The sequence below is a fragment of the Chelonia mydas genome, chromosome 2 (genome assembly GCF_015237465.2).
Source record: "Chelonia mydas isolate rCheMyd1 chromosome 2, rCheMyd1.pri.v2, whole genome shotgun sequence".
NCBI classification, from domain to species: Eukaryota; Metazoa; Chordata; order Testudines; family Cheloniidae; genus Chelonia; species Chelonia mydas.
The window spans coordinates 81578517-81593400 of record NC_057850.1 but is presented as its reverse complement, the minus strand read 5'-3'; the positions used below and the strand labels follow the sequence as shown (position 1 = coordinate 81593400).

The following is a 14884-nucleotide window of genomic DNA, read 5'->3' as shown; positions in this document are numbered from 1 at the left end:
TGGGAGGGACTGCTGGCTTAGTCTGCTGATTGTGGGACATGATATAAACAACTGTCTAAATGACTACTAACGCCTAACAACATCATGTCTTCTCTTGTTCAAAAAAAAACCCAGGAAATTCAATGGCAAAAAACTCCATTAATGCAGAATTAAGGTTGGTTGGTGATATGCCATCCCCTCACAGAACAATGATTTGAGCAAAATTCAAAGGTCTGAAAACCAGGAAATGCACAGTTAAGGTTGCCCATGCAACCTTAACTCTGCCTTCTTTTCAACAATGTCCCAGTATGCCCAATTAACATGCAGTTTTTTATTCTGCCAACCCCACAGTTGCTGAAGTATACAAACTCTTCACCTCTGTTTACAATCCATTCACTCTTACCGAAAGGATTCCATCTAACACTATTAAAGGACAAAAAGGAAAAAAATTGCCCACAACGCCTTCCTTCTGGCCCCCTGGAGCTGGCAATAGCCAATGGGAAATATTTGCATACACTCCAGGTGAAGTCAATGTATTAGGTGTATCTACAGTAAATGGTGGAGGCACTAGTTGGGCCTGCTTGGTAAAGGTGTGTTTGTGACATGAGGACATGTGGGGATTACTTTGAGATGTGTGACAGAGCTATTTTGCACCCTCCAACATGTGTGAGAAAAGGGAAGAGCTGCAGGATCCAGGATGCATCATTTCTATGCAGACTTGTGTGCTCTGTGTAATTATCAGGGCATAGGGGAGTAGCAAGTTGGGATATGAGAGCAGCATAAGCATTTATCTGCATGCATTCCAGGTAAAGTGAGTGTGGTCAGTATCAGGTGGAGGCAGTAGTTAGCTCTGCTTGGTAGAGGTGGATTTGCAAGATCGGGGGTTTCCTTTGGCGTGAGTGACAGAGCTGTGACTGTGAGATGAGGAGATCTATGTTTCACACCCTAACATCTGTGAGGAAAGAGATGATGTGCATGTGTATCTTCAGCATGCAGTATGAGTATGCATCCTTTCTATGCAGAATTGTGTAGGCTATGTCAATAGCAAGGCATAGGCCTTTTATTATAAAGGATAAAGTCAGCAGTGAGCTGGAGTATGAGAGGATTTTAAAGTGAGATGATACCCTGTAAGTATAATGCAGTTGTAAAGGCTGTGAACTGGTCCTTCCATTGTATGTGTGTGGTATTCTTTCTGGGGAGCTGCCGAAGTGTATGAGTGGATGCCAGAATTTGCAACCTCCTAAATTTTATAGTGCCAAGGGCCAGTGTGAGAGTATGTGCTATGTGAATAGTGAGGAATTTCTGGAAGAAGGTAAGAAGAAGGTGGCGTGCGAAACTACCTCCCCCCCACACACACATTTAATAGTGTTAGATGCAATCTAGTGGATGAGAATGAATAGGCTGTAAAAGACAGTGAAGAGCTTGTACATTTCAGCAACTGTGGGGTTGGCAGCGTAAAGGTATGCGTGTTACCAGGGCGTATTGGAGCATTGCTGAAAGAGGGGAGAGTTAAGGTTGCATGGGCATCCTTAATTGTTCATATCCTGGTTTTCATATGTTTGAGTTTTGCTCAACTCAACATTCTGTGAGGGGACCATAGACCAAACAACAACCAGCCATAACTTTGCATTAATGTAGCTTTTTACCATTGAATATAGTTAGATCTGTTAGTCAAGTCTTGAAAACGTACATTTAACATGGAGAACTATTTCCCCCATCTGTCTTCTCCACATGCAAAATCCTGAATCCAATTTGCAGTCAGAAGGGGCATGCTAGCCCTACAAAAAGTGATAGCATATTATGTTGACCAATCCTTGGGACATGAGGTAGAAGTAATACGTTCCCAGGCCATGGTCAAGGACCAGGAGCTTCAGAGCTGCCCCAGACAGGAGTGATAAGTAGAGAACTTATGTTCATTAATTCCCTTCACCTTAAGACCCTTTGCAAACCTTGGGTCCATCTTTCCCCACAGATGCCTCTAGTGGGGAGGCGAGTCAGGATAAGACCCAGATACCTATAGTCTGATAGTATCAGTGGGAAAAGGGGAGGAGAGGAGTCGTCTCTCTTTGTGCTGAATCTTCACCCTCAAAAGGACCCTCTTCTCTTCCTGGCTAATGTTTCCATTTCGAAGATATCAGCTGTGAGATCTGCATTCATGGTGAATAGACACTTTCCTATGTAGTGTAGCTATGTAATAGTAGGAAATCTTCCATGGTTTATTTTATGGACGTAATAAAGTCTTAATAGCATGAGATCTTAATACAGCATTTTGCCATTAAATTGTTGCAGAAACTTAGGCTGTTTTTGTATCCACATTATGGAGAGTACATCTTAGTGACATGGAAATGAATGAGGTTCTATTGCATTGGGCTATCTGACGTAATAAGTAACTTGTTTCATAACCTGAAGTCAAGCCAGGTCTGTGATTCACTTAAAGAAATTATACTGTTACAGAGATGGATACAAATATCTATCTTAGATAATGCTTACGTGTCTATCGAAAGGGTACCAGTACACAATAGTAGGTAACAATAATGTTTATATAAACCTCAAACACAGGACACCAGTCTTCATTACTATCCAACTTTTCATTTGGCATCTTTATGGTTCTTAAATTTGTTTGTTCAAAATGAAATCTGTTTTTTAGGTCCAGACAAACCTCTCAACAAAACTAATTGTTGCCAAAGATTTTGTAACCTTTGTGACTTAGCATTTCAGTGGGTTGCCTGTATAGGGCCATGTGCTGTTTGCCATCTACATGTAAATAGTCCCACTGATGTCCAGAAGCCAAACTCAACCCTGGCAAAAGCATTCACCATTCAAGCGGACTTCACATGTTATTTCGGTGTGAGTGGTACCTTGCTGAATTTAGTCTAAGAGGACTGCTCATGTAAAATTAAGATGATGTGGGCCACACTTAAGCACATGCCAAGAAAGTCAGTTTATTTTCTGTGTCACTTGCTCCCCTGTTTCTCTCTGCCATAGTATTCCCACTAGGGGCTCAGTGTTACACTCTTAAGTATAGTGGGCCAAATCAATCCCTGGTGTACTTCAGTAGAGATATATCAGAGAGGAATCTGACCCACCGATTACTACCATATAAGCAACTGTTCCCATTGATTTCAGTGGGACTGTTCACAGAGTAAGAAGCTATCGGTCTGAGAAAGGATGATTGAAGCAGGTGCTAAATAATAACGTTTGTAGATGGTACAAAAATTGGAGCGGTAAATAATGACTTGGACAAGTCAATTCTATAGCGCAGTCTGGATTGCATGGACAACATGGGCTTTAATACAGCTAAATGCAGGACATACACCTAGAAACCGAGAATGTAGGTCTACTGATAGGAGGGTGGGCCCTGTATTTTTGAAAGCAGTGACTCAAAAGGATTTACATGTCATGGTCGATAACCCATTGAACATGAGCTCCCAGCATGGTGTTCACACCCGGCCAAAAAAAGCATATGTGATACTTGAATGTACAAGAAGGAGATTATCAAGTAGGTAGGTGGGTACTGCCTTTGTATATGGCATTAGTGTGACCATTACTGAATAGTATGTCCAGTTCTGGTGTCCACACTTTGAAAAGGATGTTGATAAGTTTGCAAGTGTTCAGAAAAGAGCTACAAGAATTATTTGAGGTCTGGACAGCCTGCCTTACAGTGAGAGGCTAAATAATCTCAATCTATTTATCAGAAAGCAGCAGTTAAGCTGTGATTTGATTGTGATCTGCAAGTACCTACATGAAGATTTCTGATTGTAAAGGGTCTTTAATCTAGCAGACAAAAGCATAACAAGATCCCATACCTGGCAGTTGATGCTAGACAAACTCAGACTAGAAATACGGCTCCATTTTTTAACAGTTGGAACAACTTACCCACAGATATAATAGATTCTCCATCACTTAAAATCTTTAAATTAAAACCGGCTACCCTTCTAAAAGACATGATGTAGCTCAATCTGAAATTAAGGGCTTGATACAGGAATCAGTTGGTGAAAGTCTGTGGCCTTTGTCATTCATTGACAATAGTCCCTTCTGGCCTTAAAATCATGAAAATAATTACTGAGGTGTATTTGAACTTTTGGGGAGGGACCCTGCAGTTCTTGCTCAGATGAAACTTCCACTTGGGATTTTCGCTGGGAGTTTTGCCTGAAGAAGACTGCATGATGAAGCTTAAAATATTTACCTCCTGAAATTTCGTTCTGAAGTTGCCTGCTAGCCATCAAAGAATAGTTGCTGCAGATTTCAAAGTCTTCCTGGACCTTAGACAAAAATGTGTAAATTCTACAGGTAAACTTGAACATTAGAGAATATTCAAGACTAAACATGGAAACAGCTTCCAAACAAATTTCAGCACATTCAAAAGCAAGCCCTAATCTGATAGCTCTCCGAAGTCAGGAAGGAGTTCTGCTGATTTAAAATAATACTGTTGTCTGAGCTCTGGGGAACAACTAGGCGGTTTGAGCTGTGCTTCCAGGTGCACTCAATTCCTAAGCTTTGCAGGTATTTACAGTGTTATTTGCAATCAGAAACTTTGTGTTGTATGCCAGATCTCCATAGAAGTTTTCTGGTGAGAAATATACTGGGCCATAATCATCTCTAGTGTAACTCTGCTGAAGGTAATAGGGTTATAGTAGGGATGATTTTGTTCCAGTGTACTCAGCGCTCTGCTGAATGGAATTTGAGGAAGCCACGGAACGTCAATAGTGCACTTTAATCTTTACAATCCAGGGTCCCAGAACTATATCCTACTTATTATTCCTGCTTTTTTTCTCCATGTCTATATCTTTTAAAGTGTCTAAAGTTTAACGATCTTTTACAATACAAAGAATTTGCACAAAGCCCATCATTCATAAGTATTGTGTAATATTATACAAGAGTATTTTTAATATTTATGTTTAAACGATTGGGTAGAGCTTCTTAATGTAGTAATCCTTGTTTTGACAGACATCCTTGGATGCATATCACTTAAGACTATCCATCACTTTCTTCACATCTTAAACTAGGGTTGATGCCATGTTGAGTGAGATGATGGTTTTTAATTTCCCAAATTTCACCTTCCAAGCCATTATACCTAAAAGATCTTAACTTCATTACTGTTTCCCAGTGGAGACTTCCTTTGGGAAACAGTGGTTTCATTCACTTTCTCTATCAGTTTGAGAAACCAGTTTCATAAACTGCATTTTCCTTTGCATTTCTGTCCCTGACCTATGACTGAGATCTGAAAAAAAATCATACTTGTAGCCACTCCTCGTGCTAAAATATTGACACTACCATCTTGTCTGCATTATCTCAGTATTTCCTGTTTATTAGTGACATGTTGTTGCCTGAACTAACCTGTAAACTGAGTAAAACTGACACTGGACACAGAGGATCTAAGAAATCTTTTATAGGCACTGGCTTTTTGGTTAAAAAAATGAAAAATCTTGGAGATTCATTTTAAAATTTTGCTGGGACTTTGTAATGTATTCCTGTGGCTTAAACTTTTTATTTAAGTGACCCTTCTGAGGTTTGAACAGCACATTTGTTTGTTCTCAGATAGAAAAAATTTAAACTAAATTGCTGGGCCTTTCCCAAAATATTTAAGTACAGTCATAGAGTCATAGAAATGTAGGACTGGAAGGGACCTCAATAGATCCCTGAGCTACCATAGCATTAATGATCATAGGCATGCACAAAGTGATGTCAGCATTTTCCAGGTATTCTTGAAACGTTTAACTGAAGATTTCCCTGTAGAATTTTCTGAGTGGACTTTGTATTGACAAACCAGCCTGCAAATACCCTTTTTTTATATATAGCTACCAGATACATTTCTATTTAAGAAACCTAATTAACTCTTCATGTGCTACAGTATAGCTATTTTAGTACAGCCAAGTTTTCACTTGATATAATTTAAACCCAGTACAAGGGTGTTGCCCTCCCCCAAGACAAGTAATATTACAAAGTATATTTTTGTGTACCAGAATGTTCATTGGAGGAGTTTAGGTGAAAGTTCCATTAAGCTTTTCCTGTTTGGCAAGTATAAGCAATTCCTAAGTATAGGAATTGTTAAATACTTTGGGGGGGAAAGGCTATTCTAGGACATTGGCTGGTTTTTGTCTGTAAATTTTAGGCAAGCTTATTTATCTAGTGCGCATGAAGCTTGATTTTTCTACTTCAGTAATTACTTTTTAGTCTACTTGAATATAGAAGTAACCCATCAATAAAAGATTAGAGGACATCTGATGAAAATATGTGAAGGCTTAGTAAAAAAAAAAAAAAAAAAAGATATTCCAGACATAAAAAATGTTAGAAAATATTGCTTTAAATTTAAACTAATTAAATAGATTTTAAATGAAATACAGCTTTCACTGTTAACTGCTAGATTTCTCCCCCAAACATTAGACAAAGTTGCATTGTTTACAAAAATTTATTAATACAAACTTTACACACTTTATATAACAGTTATCAAAGTCCTAGTTATATATATCATGTGTGTAATAATACTTTAAGTTATTTTTATATTCAGTTGCACACAAAATAAGATCTGCAAGACTAACATCTACCTAAATTATCACTGTATCTCAGATCTGCTCCGTTTTAGTAAGGCTGTTGGTTTTTCTAAAAATTATACAGAGGATAACCTATGTGATCACTTTATAATGCTTGCAACTAGCCACTGAACTCGAAATGATAGTTCATAAATAAAACGTCAATAGAGCCCTGTTTCATTATACCACAGCTGACACAAATACAGCAACGTCTGCCGATTATCCAAGAACAAATAATTAAGACTAAAATGCAAGCTGATGTGTTGCAGCATTGTAGGGCCACTAAATAGCCATCTGTGAATTCGTGGCGATTTAAAAGGCGAAGAAAGGCACGAAAAGCTGCAAACTGCATCCTGCGTCACATTGCCTGAGGAGAATGCAAAATTAAAGTAAGATTGATTTCATACACACTTCTCAGGCATAGATCGAATGCCTATGTGCGAGCACTGTTTGCAATAAGCTCCGCTGGCACTCGTCATCCCGCCTGGGATTGCAAACTCAATTCTGTTTTCTTTGATTTATTACTTTACGCTGATCGGACTGGTAAAGGAAAATGAAAAGTCTTTTAAATTTTACAAGTGGCTTTTCTTTTTAAGCAACCGAAGACAGTAATTTAGGGCTGGTTATTTGCCTTCAAAAGATTCCTCTAGAATATGTTTAGGGATCTGAAAGGAAACATACGTACATGTCCTCTTTAGTCACCTTTCAAGGAGAAGGAATGGAAAGTTCCCTCGGGCTGGTTTGGTTTGTCTTTCCCCCAGAAGGTAAGCTATGAATCCGTACATATAAAGCTGAGGTTGAAATGATTCATCGGTTATTAGAAACTCACCCGCATGTGAACACTACACATTCTATTATGACAAAAGTTTGTTTTATGAAATAAATTTTACTAAGCAATAAGCCATAATGTAGAAAAATACATTTTACCTCCAAACTCAATAAACAAGAACAAAACTTTAGTTGTAGTGCATAATTATTTAGTGGTAGCTACAACAGGGGTTCCTAAACTTTTACAATAAGAGCTTGCATCAAACAGAACAAAAGAGTGAGAGGCGTTCACAACCTTAAATTGAAAAGAAGAAGAAGAAGTGACTCAGATGGGTAACCGTGCTTAAATAGTGCAAGACAGGTTGGGAGGAGGAAGGGTCCACAAGAAAACAACAAAGGAAAGGAGCAACTCCGCTTGAAAAATTCAAAGGAGAGAATCCTGGTCATTTCACATGATGAGAGGCATGGACAGCACTGGAGAGTAACACATTATACTTTGCATCAAGTTCCAATACCGAGCTACCCACGGTCAGTTGGGTAGTGGATCTAAAGTGGAATTGTCTCATGTTCCCCAGACCCTCTGGCAGCCTAAAACCACGCATTCATTAGGGGCACCTCCTCTCTGATCTGTGCTCTAGCTATCGCTTCCAGTATCGAAATTTCAAATGGTTTCCAATAGCTCTAATTTCCGGTTGGCTTTGTAATGTAGCTATGCCCAATCAGTTAGAAGAACCATGAATGGGGCTAAATATTTTTCCCCTCCAATTGTCAGAGGTGCACAATTTTGATAGAGCTGTTGTTTCACCACAGGAGAATTATCTTCTAAGCTCAGTGTTTGAGAGACACAAATGCATATAAAAGTGGAATCAAAGAAAGCAGAAAAATTGAAATCTTTCGCGGGGGGGGGGGGGGGGGCACTGCCCCCTTAAAATAGGCTAGTGGTAAAGGAGCCTGTCTTGAGACTCCCTGGGGAGAAGAATCTGCTTCAGCAATTCTTCCAAATCATTATCACCATAACCCCCTTGTAGCAGGGCATCAGTGTCTATGTACAGTAGCAAATGGTGACTATTAATGTCTTCGACCCTATCGTGGATAAAAATACTCTCCTTTTAATTTCACTTACAAAAATAGGAGCAATATTCAAACAATGATTGTCTTTTTTTCTATTTATTTTATATAAAAACATAAACAGCTCAGGCGATTTTTTTGTTCTTGTGCAGGCTTTATATGAAGAATTGTTCTCTATCAGCCGTATTTATATATATATATTTATATATTATATATAACTTAATGATTGGTCCACAAAGTAGATCTGTGCGTTTCTCTAGTGCTTTTATACAAAAAGAAAAACAATATTATTATCAAAATATTCATTTAATGGCTTTACTTCATACATAAATACATGTTTAGATAACACAGGAGCGGTGATTGTTCAGTCACTTTGGAAATGACTTTTGTTTTTCTTTTTGGGGGGGCTCTGTATACACAGGAGTGGTGGGTTACTCAGCGCTACAAATACGCTACTCGGCGTCCTTTGTTTTTAACTCTTTGTTTATACCTTTTCCCCAGGACCGCTGCCAAGTATTTCTTGACAGCCATTTGTTTCCGGTAGCGGCTGTAGCTGTCTGTGAAGATGCCATCCGAGTGCCGTTTGGAGAGCGGTTCCGAGTCGTCCTCCAGGCCGCTGGCACCGCTGCAAAGCAAAGGACAGTTGCAACATCTGGAGCCACTCCCCTGTCCTGCCTGCACTTTGAAGGCCTTCCCCCGCTTTGCATTTTGGCTCTGGTAGCCCCCGGGCTGCTTTAACCTTTGCAGATTCTGATGATGATTTGTCACTTAGGGAAAGCTGTATTTGTTTTGTTTATTTTTCCAAAGCTGTTCGATTTGGGGCGGGCGGGGGGATGGGGGGGGGGGAATGAAGCAACTAAAGCAACATGTAGACATCAGAGAGGCAGAACGAAACAAGAATCTATCTAAACACGCGGTGAGGTTGAAATCTGATCATAATATAAGCCGACAGTCAGGAGACAATATATTCATGCCATGAATTATTCATTGTGAAAATGAAATCTATTTCCCCATGGGCTTTATTAAAATGTTACCTTCTGCCGAAATTATCTTCATTACACTGGGCTTGCCGCGTGCCAGGATGTCTGACTTTAAACGCGTTTTGTTTAAGCCCCGCTACACTGTGGCGTGGTGAATTCTATTCTTTACAATGGAGAGCTCTCTTAAACTACCCAGATCTCCACTTACGACGGATCTCTTGTTGCGATTCTTCCCACCGGCTATCGCCTGAATCTCTGGGCTACTGAATCATTGGGCTACTGGACTTTCTTTACAATGACCAGATTTTGATCCTCAACTAGCCATCTGGGTTTTTCACTGCACCTTTCACTTGGAGTCGGAGAATGAGATCGAGCAAAAACCCTCGTGGATTTTGACATTTTCAAGATGGGTGTGTTGCTTAGTGCGCGAAACACCAACCACACAGCGAGCGTAACAAATATACACCGGTGGTACATTACACGTGGTTTAATAGAAAGATGGTTTCGTCTTAAGTGAAATAAACAACGAATAAAAATCTTACCCCACCCGTTTGGCCATCAAAGAATGTAGGTATTTCCTAGCGGATAGCTGACCCAGAACTCTCCTGTAGGCTTTGTTAAATATCCCATCGGCGTGCCTAAGTAGGAAACAAAGATTAAACACAGAAAGAGAGATCAGTGTCCAAGCCTGGGGACCGGACCTCAGCAGCCCCTCACTCCAAGGCGGGATGGCGGAAGGAAGCCCCTGGCTGGCTGGTGGCTTATATTTACCCTGAGTGCAGAGGGCGGCCTCCGCCTGGGGACCCCCAGGGACAGCAGGGCCCTCCCAGCACCGGCACTCCCAGCCACCCGGCTCATTTCCTGAGCGCGGCGCTCGCCTGGCGCGTCTGGTGTGTTTCACGGAGTGCCATCACTAGCCCTTCGGCGGACAGCTGCTTCCCTCCCCCTCCCCCGCCTGCTGGGCGGTAGGGGACGCTCTTAATCTGCTCGAGCCTTTATTCGGGCGCCAGGGCACGGAGGGAGAGATCTGTGGCGGCTCTTTTGAATGGGACGGACAAGGATCGTTTTGCTCCAGCTCAAGTCATGCGCCCCACCAAGGGCCTCCCATAATCACCTCTTTTCCGGTGGGTAGTACAGGGTGTACATGTCGTCTATCATGGATGAAGGGTTCGCTATGCCAAGGGGGTCGTTGTCAAAGGCGAAATCCTGCAGCGTGTTTCCATCCTCGTCATAAACTTCATCTTCCAGCCTAGCCCGGAAAGCAAAGGGCAAGAATTCAGACGCCTCCTGAGAAATCCTACACATAGGAGTATTTGATCAATGTTATTAAGGGCTACTCCTCTGCCAGGGATCTAGTGGGTTTTAACATGGGCACTTCCGAGGCTGGAGTGAAGGCCCTGCTAGAGGAGCCCACTGACAAGATTACACCTACCCCTCTACCCCCCGCCCCTTCACTTCATTCCCCCGCCTCCGCATCAGTACAGGGCCAGGCGCGAGAGAAATACACAAGCAAACCAACCTGCTGCGAGGCTGGGACCAGAAACAAGTCCAGGGGCTGCCAAGTAAGCAGCTGATCACTACCCACCTCTCCCAGCACGAATCCTGATCGCTTTCCAAACTACATACCCAGGCGCGTGGGAGGGGGGCTATAAGTTAAGCGAGAGAAGAACAGCACTTCCCATTGAAAGACACCAGCTTTCTCTAGTCCCCCCCCCCACCCCGCCTCCAGGCCCCCCGAGAGATCAGAAACTCTGCCGTTAGCAAATGACTGCTCCTCCTTTCTGACACCAAGTGGGATCGGGGTGGGGCTTGTGTTTGTTTGTGTTTTTCGTTGAATGGTGTCTCTGTCCTTGAAGATCGCTTGAGTTTTGTTTCCCCCCCTCTCTCTCTGCGGCACGATGTAGGTCACTGAGCGTTTCAGGCAGCTATTTTTGTCTCCGAGCTCTGGCAGGGAGATTAATAATAGATGCGTGTAAAGTGTTTCGCTCCTGCTAATTCAGGCGCTTGAATGAACCGAGCCCGGTCCACTCAAACCAATGGCCCCTCTCACCCCACCTAACGCCCTCTGGAAGGACTGGCCATTTATACGGGGACGGCTCCCCCCAGCTCTGGCATCCGGGGGCCCTGCGGTGAGGCTGACCTGAATCCCAAAGCCCCGAGTAACGCTTTGCTTCGTTTAAGACCATTCCGGAGCGTGTGCTGCCCCGCACCCAAGGGCGAGCTCCGACCGTTCACATGAGCTCCAGAGTGAGTTTCGCAGTTCAGATGTTGCACGCACATTAGTGCTGAACCACGAGCGTGTCCCCTGTGGGACTTAATGGGCGGAATAAATAGAGCTGCATCATTTTCCGAGGGAGCTAAGATGGGTGGATAGGAAAGCTCCCCCACTCTTCTGTTGTAAGAAGCGCCGCTCGTTAAGGGAAGCCAGATTTACAGCAGGCTAGAGCCAGAAGTTGATTGATTGCCGCTGTGTAAAGCTTCACTCCCTGCTATAAAGTCCTGGGAAGTCGTCCTTTTCATATATAGGTTTGGACTGGGGGCTGCCCCTACACTCGGCTCCATAGGTGACGCTAGTTCTGAAATCCTGGCAGCTCTGCTCCGGTGTCTTAACAATCCTGCTCCGAATCTAGTGAGCGCGAGAGCGTCTTACGGAATCCTGAACCGATCTCAGGAAGAGTGAGCCGGATCACACTCTGCCCAGCCCTGAGTACTACAGTAGCCCCCCTCTCCCATCCAGCGAACTTTTAAAAAAAGAGCTGGAAAATAATACTTTAAGTACTTTAACCAATAACACAGGTTGGGGACAGATTCTTCCCTGCTATGATACAGGAACTTAATTCTGGAACATATCTAGATCTATATTAGAGAGAGAATATAGAGGGTATTATATGTGTTGTAAAACTAAGTTTTATCTATATCTACACATATTCCTTAATACCTGGTAAACCCTTCTGCCGGAAATGTGTCATTAAAATATTTTTCTAACTGTATGTTTCAAAATGCTTTCATCTAGGTACTGTCTATTCTGGAAGTACCTGTCAACTCCTTTTTAGCAGGTTATCGCCACTCAAGTTAGGCTCAGAGGTGGCCGGAAATATATATATTATGTGTTATTGCACTGTAGTTCATACAGAAAAATGGATCCACTAAAAGGCTAATCAGCTTTTTCCTATAAGGCTTACTCTGGCTTCTGAGAACTGTGCTTCATTCAGGACCCCAGTTAACAGAAATCGAATAGTTTCACCAAGACCAAAGTCAGAGCTATTCCCTATTATTTAGGAGAAAAGGGGATAAGAGTAAGGCACGCGTGTGTAGGAAATAATACAGCGTAAGATCCTTCTGGCTAAGAAGCCCTGATGGAAGAAAGGGGCCAGTCCATTAAACCCTCCATCTCCTGGCGAACATAAGAATCTATTCTAGTTTCCCTGCCACAGGAACTAAATTGGACTTTTAATCAAGCAGCCTCAGTCCCCAGTCTCTTTTCCCCGCTCCCCAAGAGGGTAGATGAAGTCGGTAAATAGGAGGCGGCGGGGTTTTGCTCTTTAGTTTTTCTTTCTGGGTGCTTTTCATTGCTCGGAAGAGCTTTACTCCGTTCGCAAGAGAGGGAGAGTAAAAGCTACCAGACACACACAGAGTCTGGGAGACAACTACCTGCCAGTGCTCTCTGCTCTCTATTACCAAGATGCAAGGACATAACTGACGGGGACAGCCAGGGATGCGAGTCTTGCAGGGACTGGGAAGAGGGAGGGATAAAGAAGGCACCTACCTTAGCGCAGGGTATTGAAATCCAGCAGCAGGTGAGCAGTAGACGCTGCAGTGCATTATTATCCCATAGACCAGTAGTGCTAGGATCGCTTTGCTACACATTGCCACTCTGTGTATCAGGGAAGAAAGAAACAGCAGCTGTCAAAATGCTTCCCTCACGCTCCCTTTTCCCTCTAGCTTTGCCACGAGCAAAATCTAACCAGTTAGAAATCAAGTCTTAAGTGTGCTCGATGTAACAACAACAAAACGTGTGCGCGATTTGTGTGGAGCCGTGTCTTCAATTACAACCAGACACAACCCCCACTTCCCAGCACACAGGCGCGCGCGTGCGCGCGCGCACACACACACACACACACATATACACACACACACACACACACACAAGTGCCTGGGCTAACGAAACCCGACCTCTCCAGTTAAAGCTGCTGAGATGCCTGAGATACATTTTCCTTACCATCAAACTCTTAACACCCGGCACTAAGAGCGTTTGGCTGCGCAATTAAAGGGTAGATTTAAAACAAAAACAAAAAACTGTCTCCCAAGTTTCAGCCGAAATAGTTAAACCTCTTGTGGTATCGCCTCTCTGACGAGCAAAGCAGCCGAAGGCAGAAGAGCGGCAGTCACTTGTCTGCTGGCTTAAGGGGATCCGCTCCAAAAAGTTTGTAGGTAGCAGGCAGCACGGATCTGGAGGGGAGTCTGCCGGGGAAGGGAGAGCAAGAAAGAGGGAGGAAGGGAAGGAGACAGAAGGGAGAAAGAGAGAAGGGAACACAAGAACGGGGAAGAGAAAGCCAGGGAGGGAGAGAGAAGACGGGAAGCAGAAGCAGGCTGTTCTGGAGCGGCTGGCAGTGAGATGTTCTCTTCCCCAGATCTTTTCCTTCACTGAGATGCTTCTCGCTTCGGCTGCAGCTTTCTCCTTCTTCTGTCTCTGTGCCTCCAAAGTTGACCAGCCTTCCGCAGCTCGATTTTTTAATGCAATTAGCAACACAATCTTTGCAAACCCCCTGCTTTATCAAGAGCCCTCTTTGTAAACATCGGTCTGCATGTTACCTTGGAGGGCGGCAGTATTGTTTGTTGCACTGTTGTGGCGTTCGGATTTTTATTCAGGAATCAAATGAGGTTTTTTTTTTTTCAGTCACGTAATAATCGGGTATCAGAAAAGACGTCATCACCCCAATTCCTCAAGGAACATAACAATTCTGTGTCGTCCTCGCGGATGATCTGATCGAGAGTCATAAGCTTCTCATAAACACTTTAACTCACACTTTTTTTTTCTTTTCCTTTCTTTTCTTTTTTTCTTTTTTTTTTTTTTTTACACAGAGGTCTAGAAGATTTGATGCTTGTCAAGTTCTCTCTGACTCAAGTTGTGGGGAGGGATAAGAGGCTGCTGAGGAAATTTTAGGCTTTTCACAGACCCCATCCTCAAGGGTGGGCTCAGCAGCCGAACCACAGAGCAGATCTGTTTGAAAGGATGAGCTCTGATGTGATAACTTCTATATAAATTCGTTTGGCAAAGCCCAGGATTCTAATGTGGTGCATATGTTCCCTTCAACGGGGCAATTAAATAAAGAAATACGTTAGCGTTGTTACTGTTGTTGTTATTGTTATAAAGGCTGTTTGAAGTCTTGGAGGCTTCTCAGTAATTTTCTAATTAGAGTTTGTAATTGACAGTTGCTGGCTGGTGGGTGGACTGATTAGCTGAAGGCTCCCAGTGTGGAGCTGTCCAAACTCTGCGGTGCTGAACTGGGGAAATGTGGCAACCAAAAGACTGACTTGGAATAACATTTTCACCATTTG

General features: G+C 42.9%; 1 protein-coding gene across 5 annotated transcripts; it reads right to left on the bottom strand.

Moving 5' to 3' along the window:
- Positions 1-5380: 5380 nt before the first annotated feature.
- ADCYAP1 (adenylate cyclase activating polypeptide 1) lies at positions 5381-14646 on the bottom strand. Of its 5 annotated transcripts, none has more exons than XM_043538785.1 (6): positions 14138-14646; positions 13092-13199; positions 10440-10622; positions 9868-9963; positions 8836-8970; positions 5381-6876 (listed from the first exon to the last, which is right to left on the bottom strand). In XM_043538785.1, the coding sequence occupies exons 2-6, from the start codon at positions 13190-13192 to the stop codon at positions 6822-6824; spliced, it is 570 nt and encodes a 189-aa protein (XP_043394720.1). In that variant the 5' UTR covers positions 13193-13199; positions 14138-14646; the 3' UTR covers positions 5381-6821. The 5 variants fall into 5 exon arrangements, with proteins under 5 accessions (XP_043394720.1, XP_043394719.1, XP_043394722.1 ...); XM_043538784.1 differs by lacking the exon at positions 14138-14646 and adding an exon at positions 13545-14131 and having other exon boundaries at positions 5382-6876; XM_043538787.1 differs by lacking the exon at positions 14138-14646 and adding an exon at positions 13545-14131 and having other exon boundaries at positions 5390-6876; positions 10440-10574.
- Positions 14647-14884: the final 238 nt, after the last annotated feature.

Excerpts from the sequence above, each read along its gene's own strand:
- ADCYAP1 (XM_043538785.1), bottom strand. The coding sequence starts at position 13,192 with ATGTGTAGCAAAGCGATCCTAGCACTACTGGTCTATGGGATAATAATG. Across the intron at positions 10,623-13,091 it reads TTTCAATACCCTGCGCTAAG|GATTTCTCAGGAGGCGTCTG; the intron begins GTAGGTGCCTTC and ends TCCTATGTGTAG. Across the intron at positions 8,971-9,867 it reads TTGATGGCCAAACGGGTGGG|CGGTGCCAGCGGCCTGGAGG; the intron begins GTAAGATTTTTA and ends TTTGCTTTGCAG.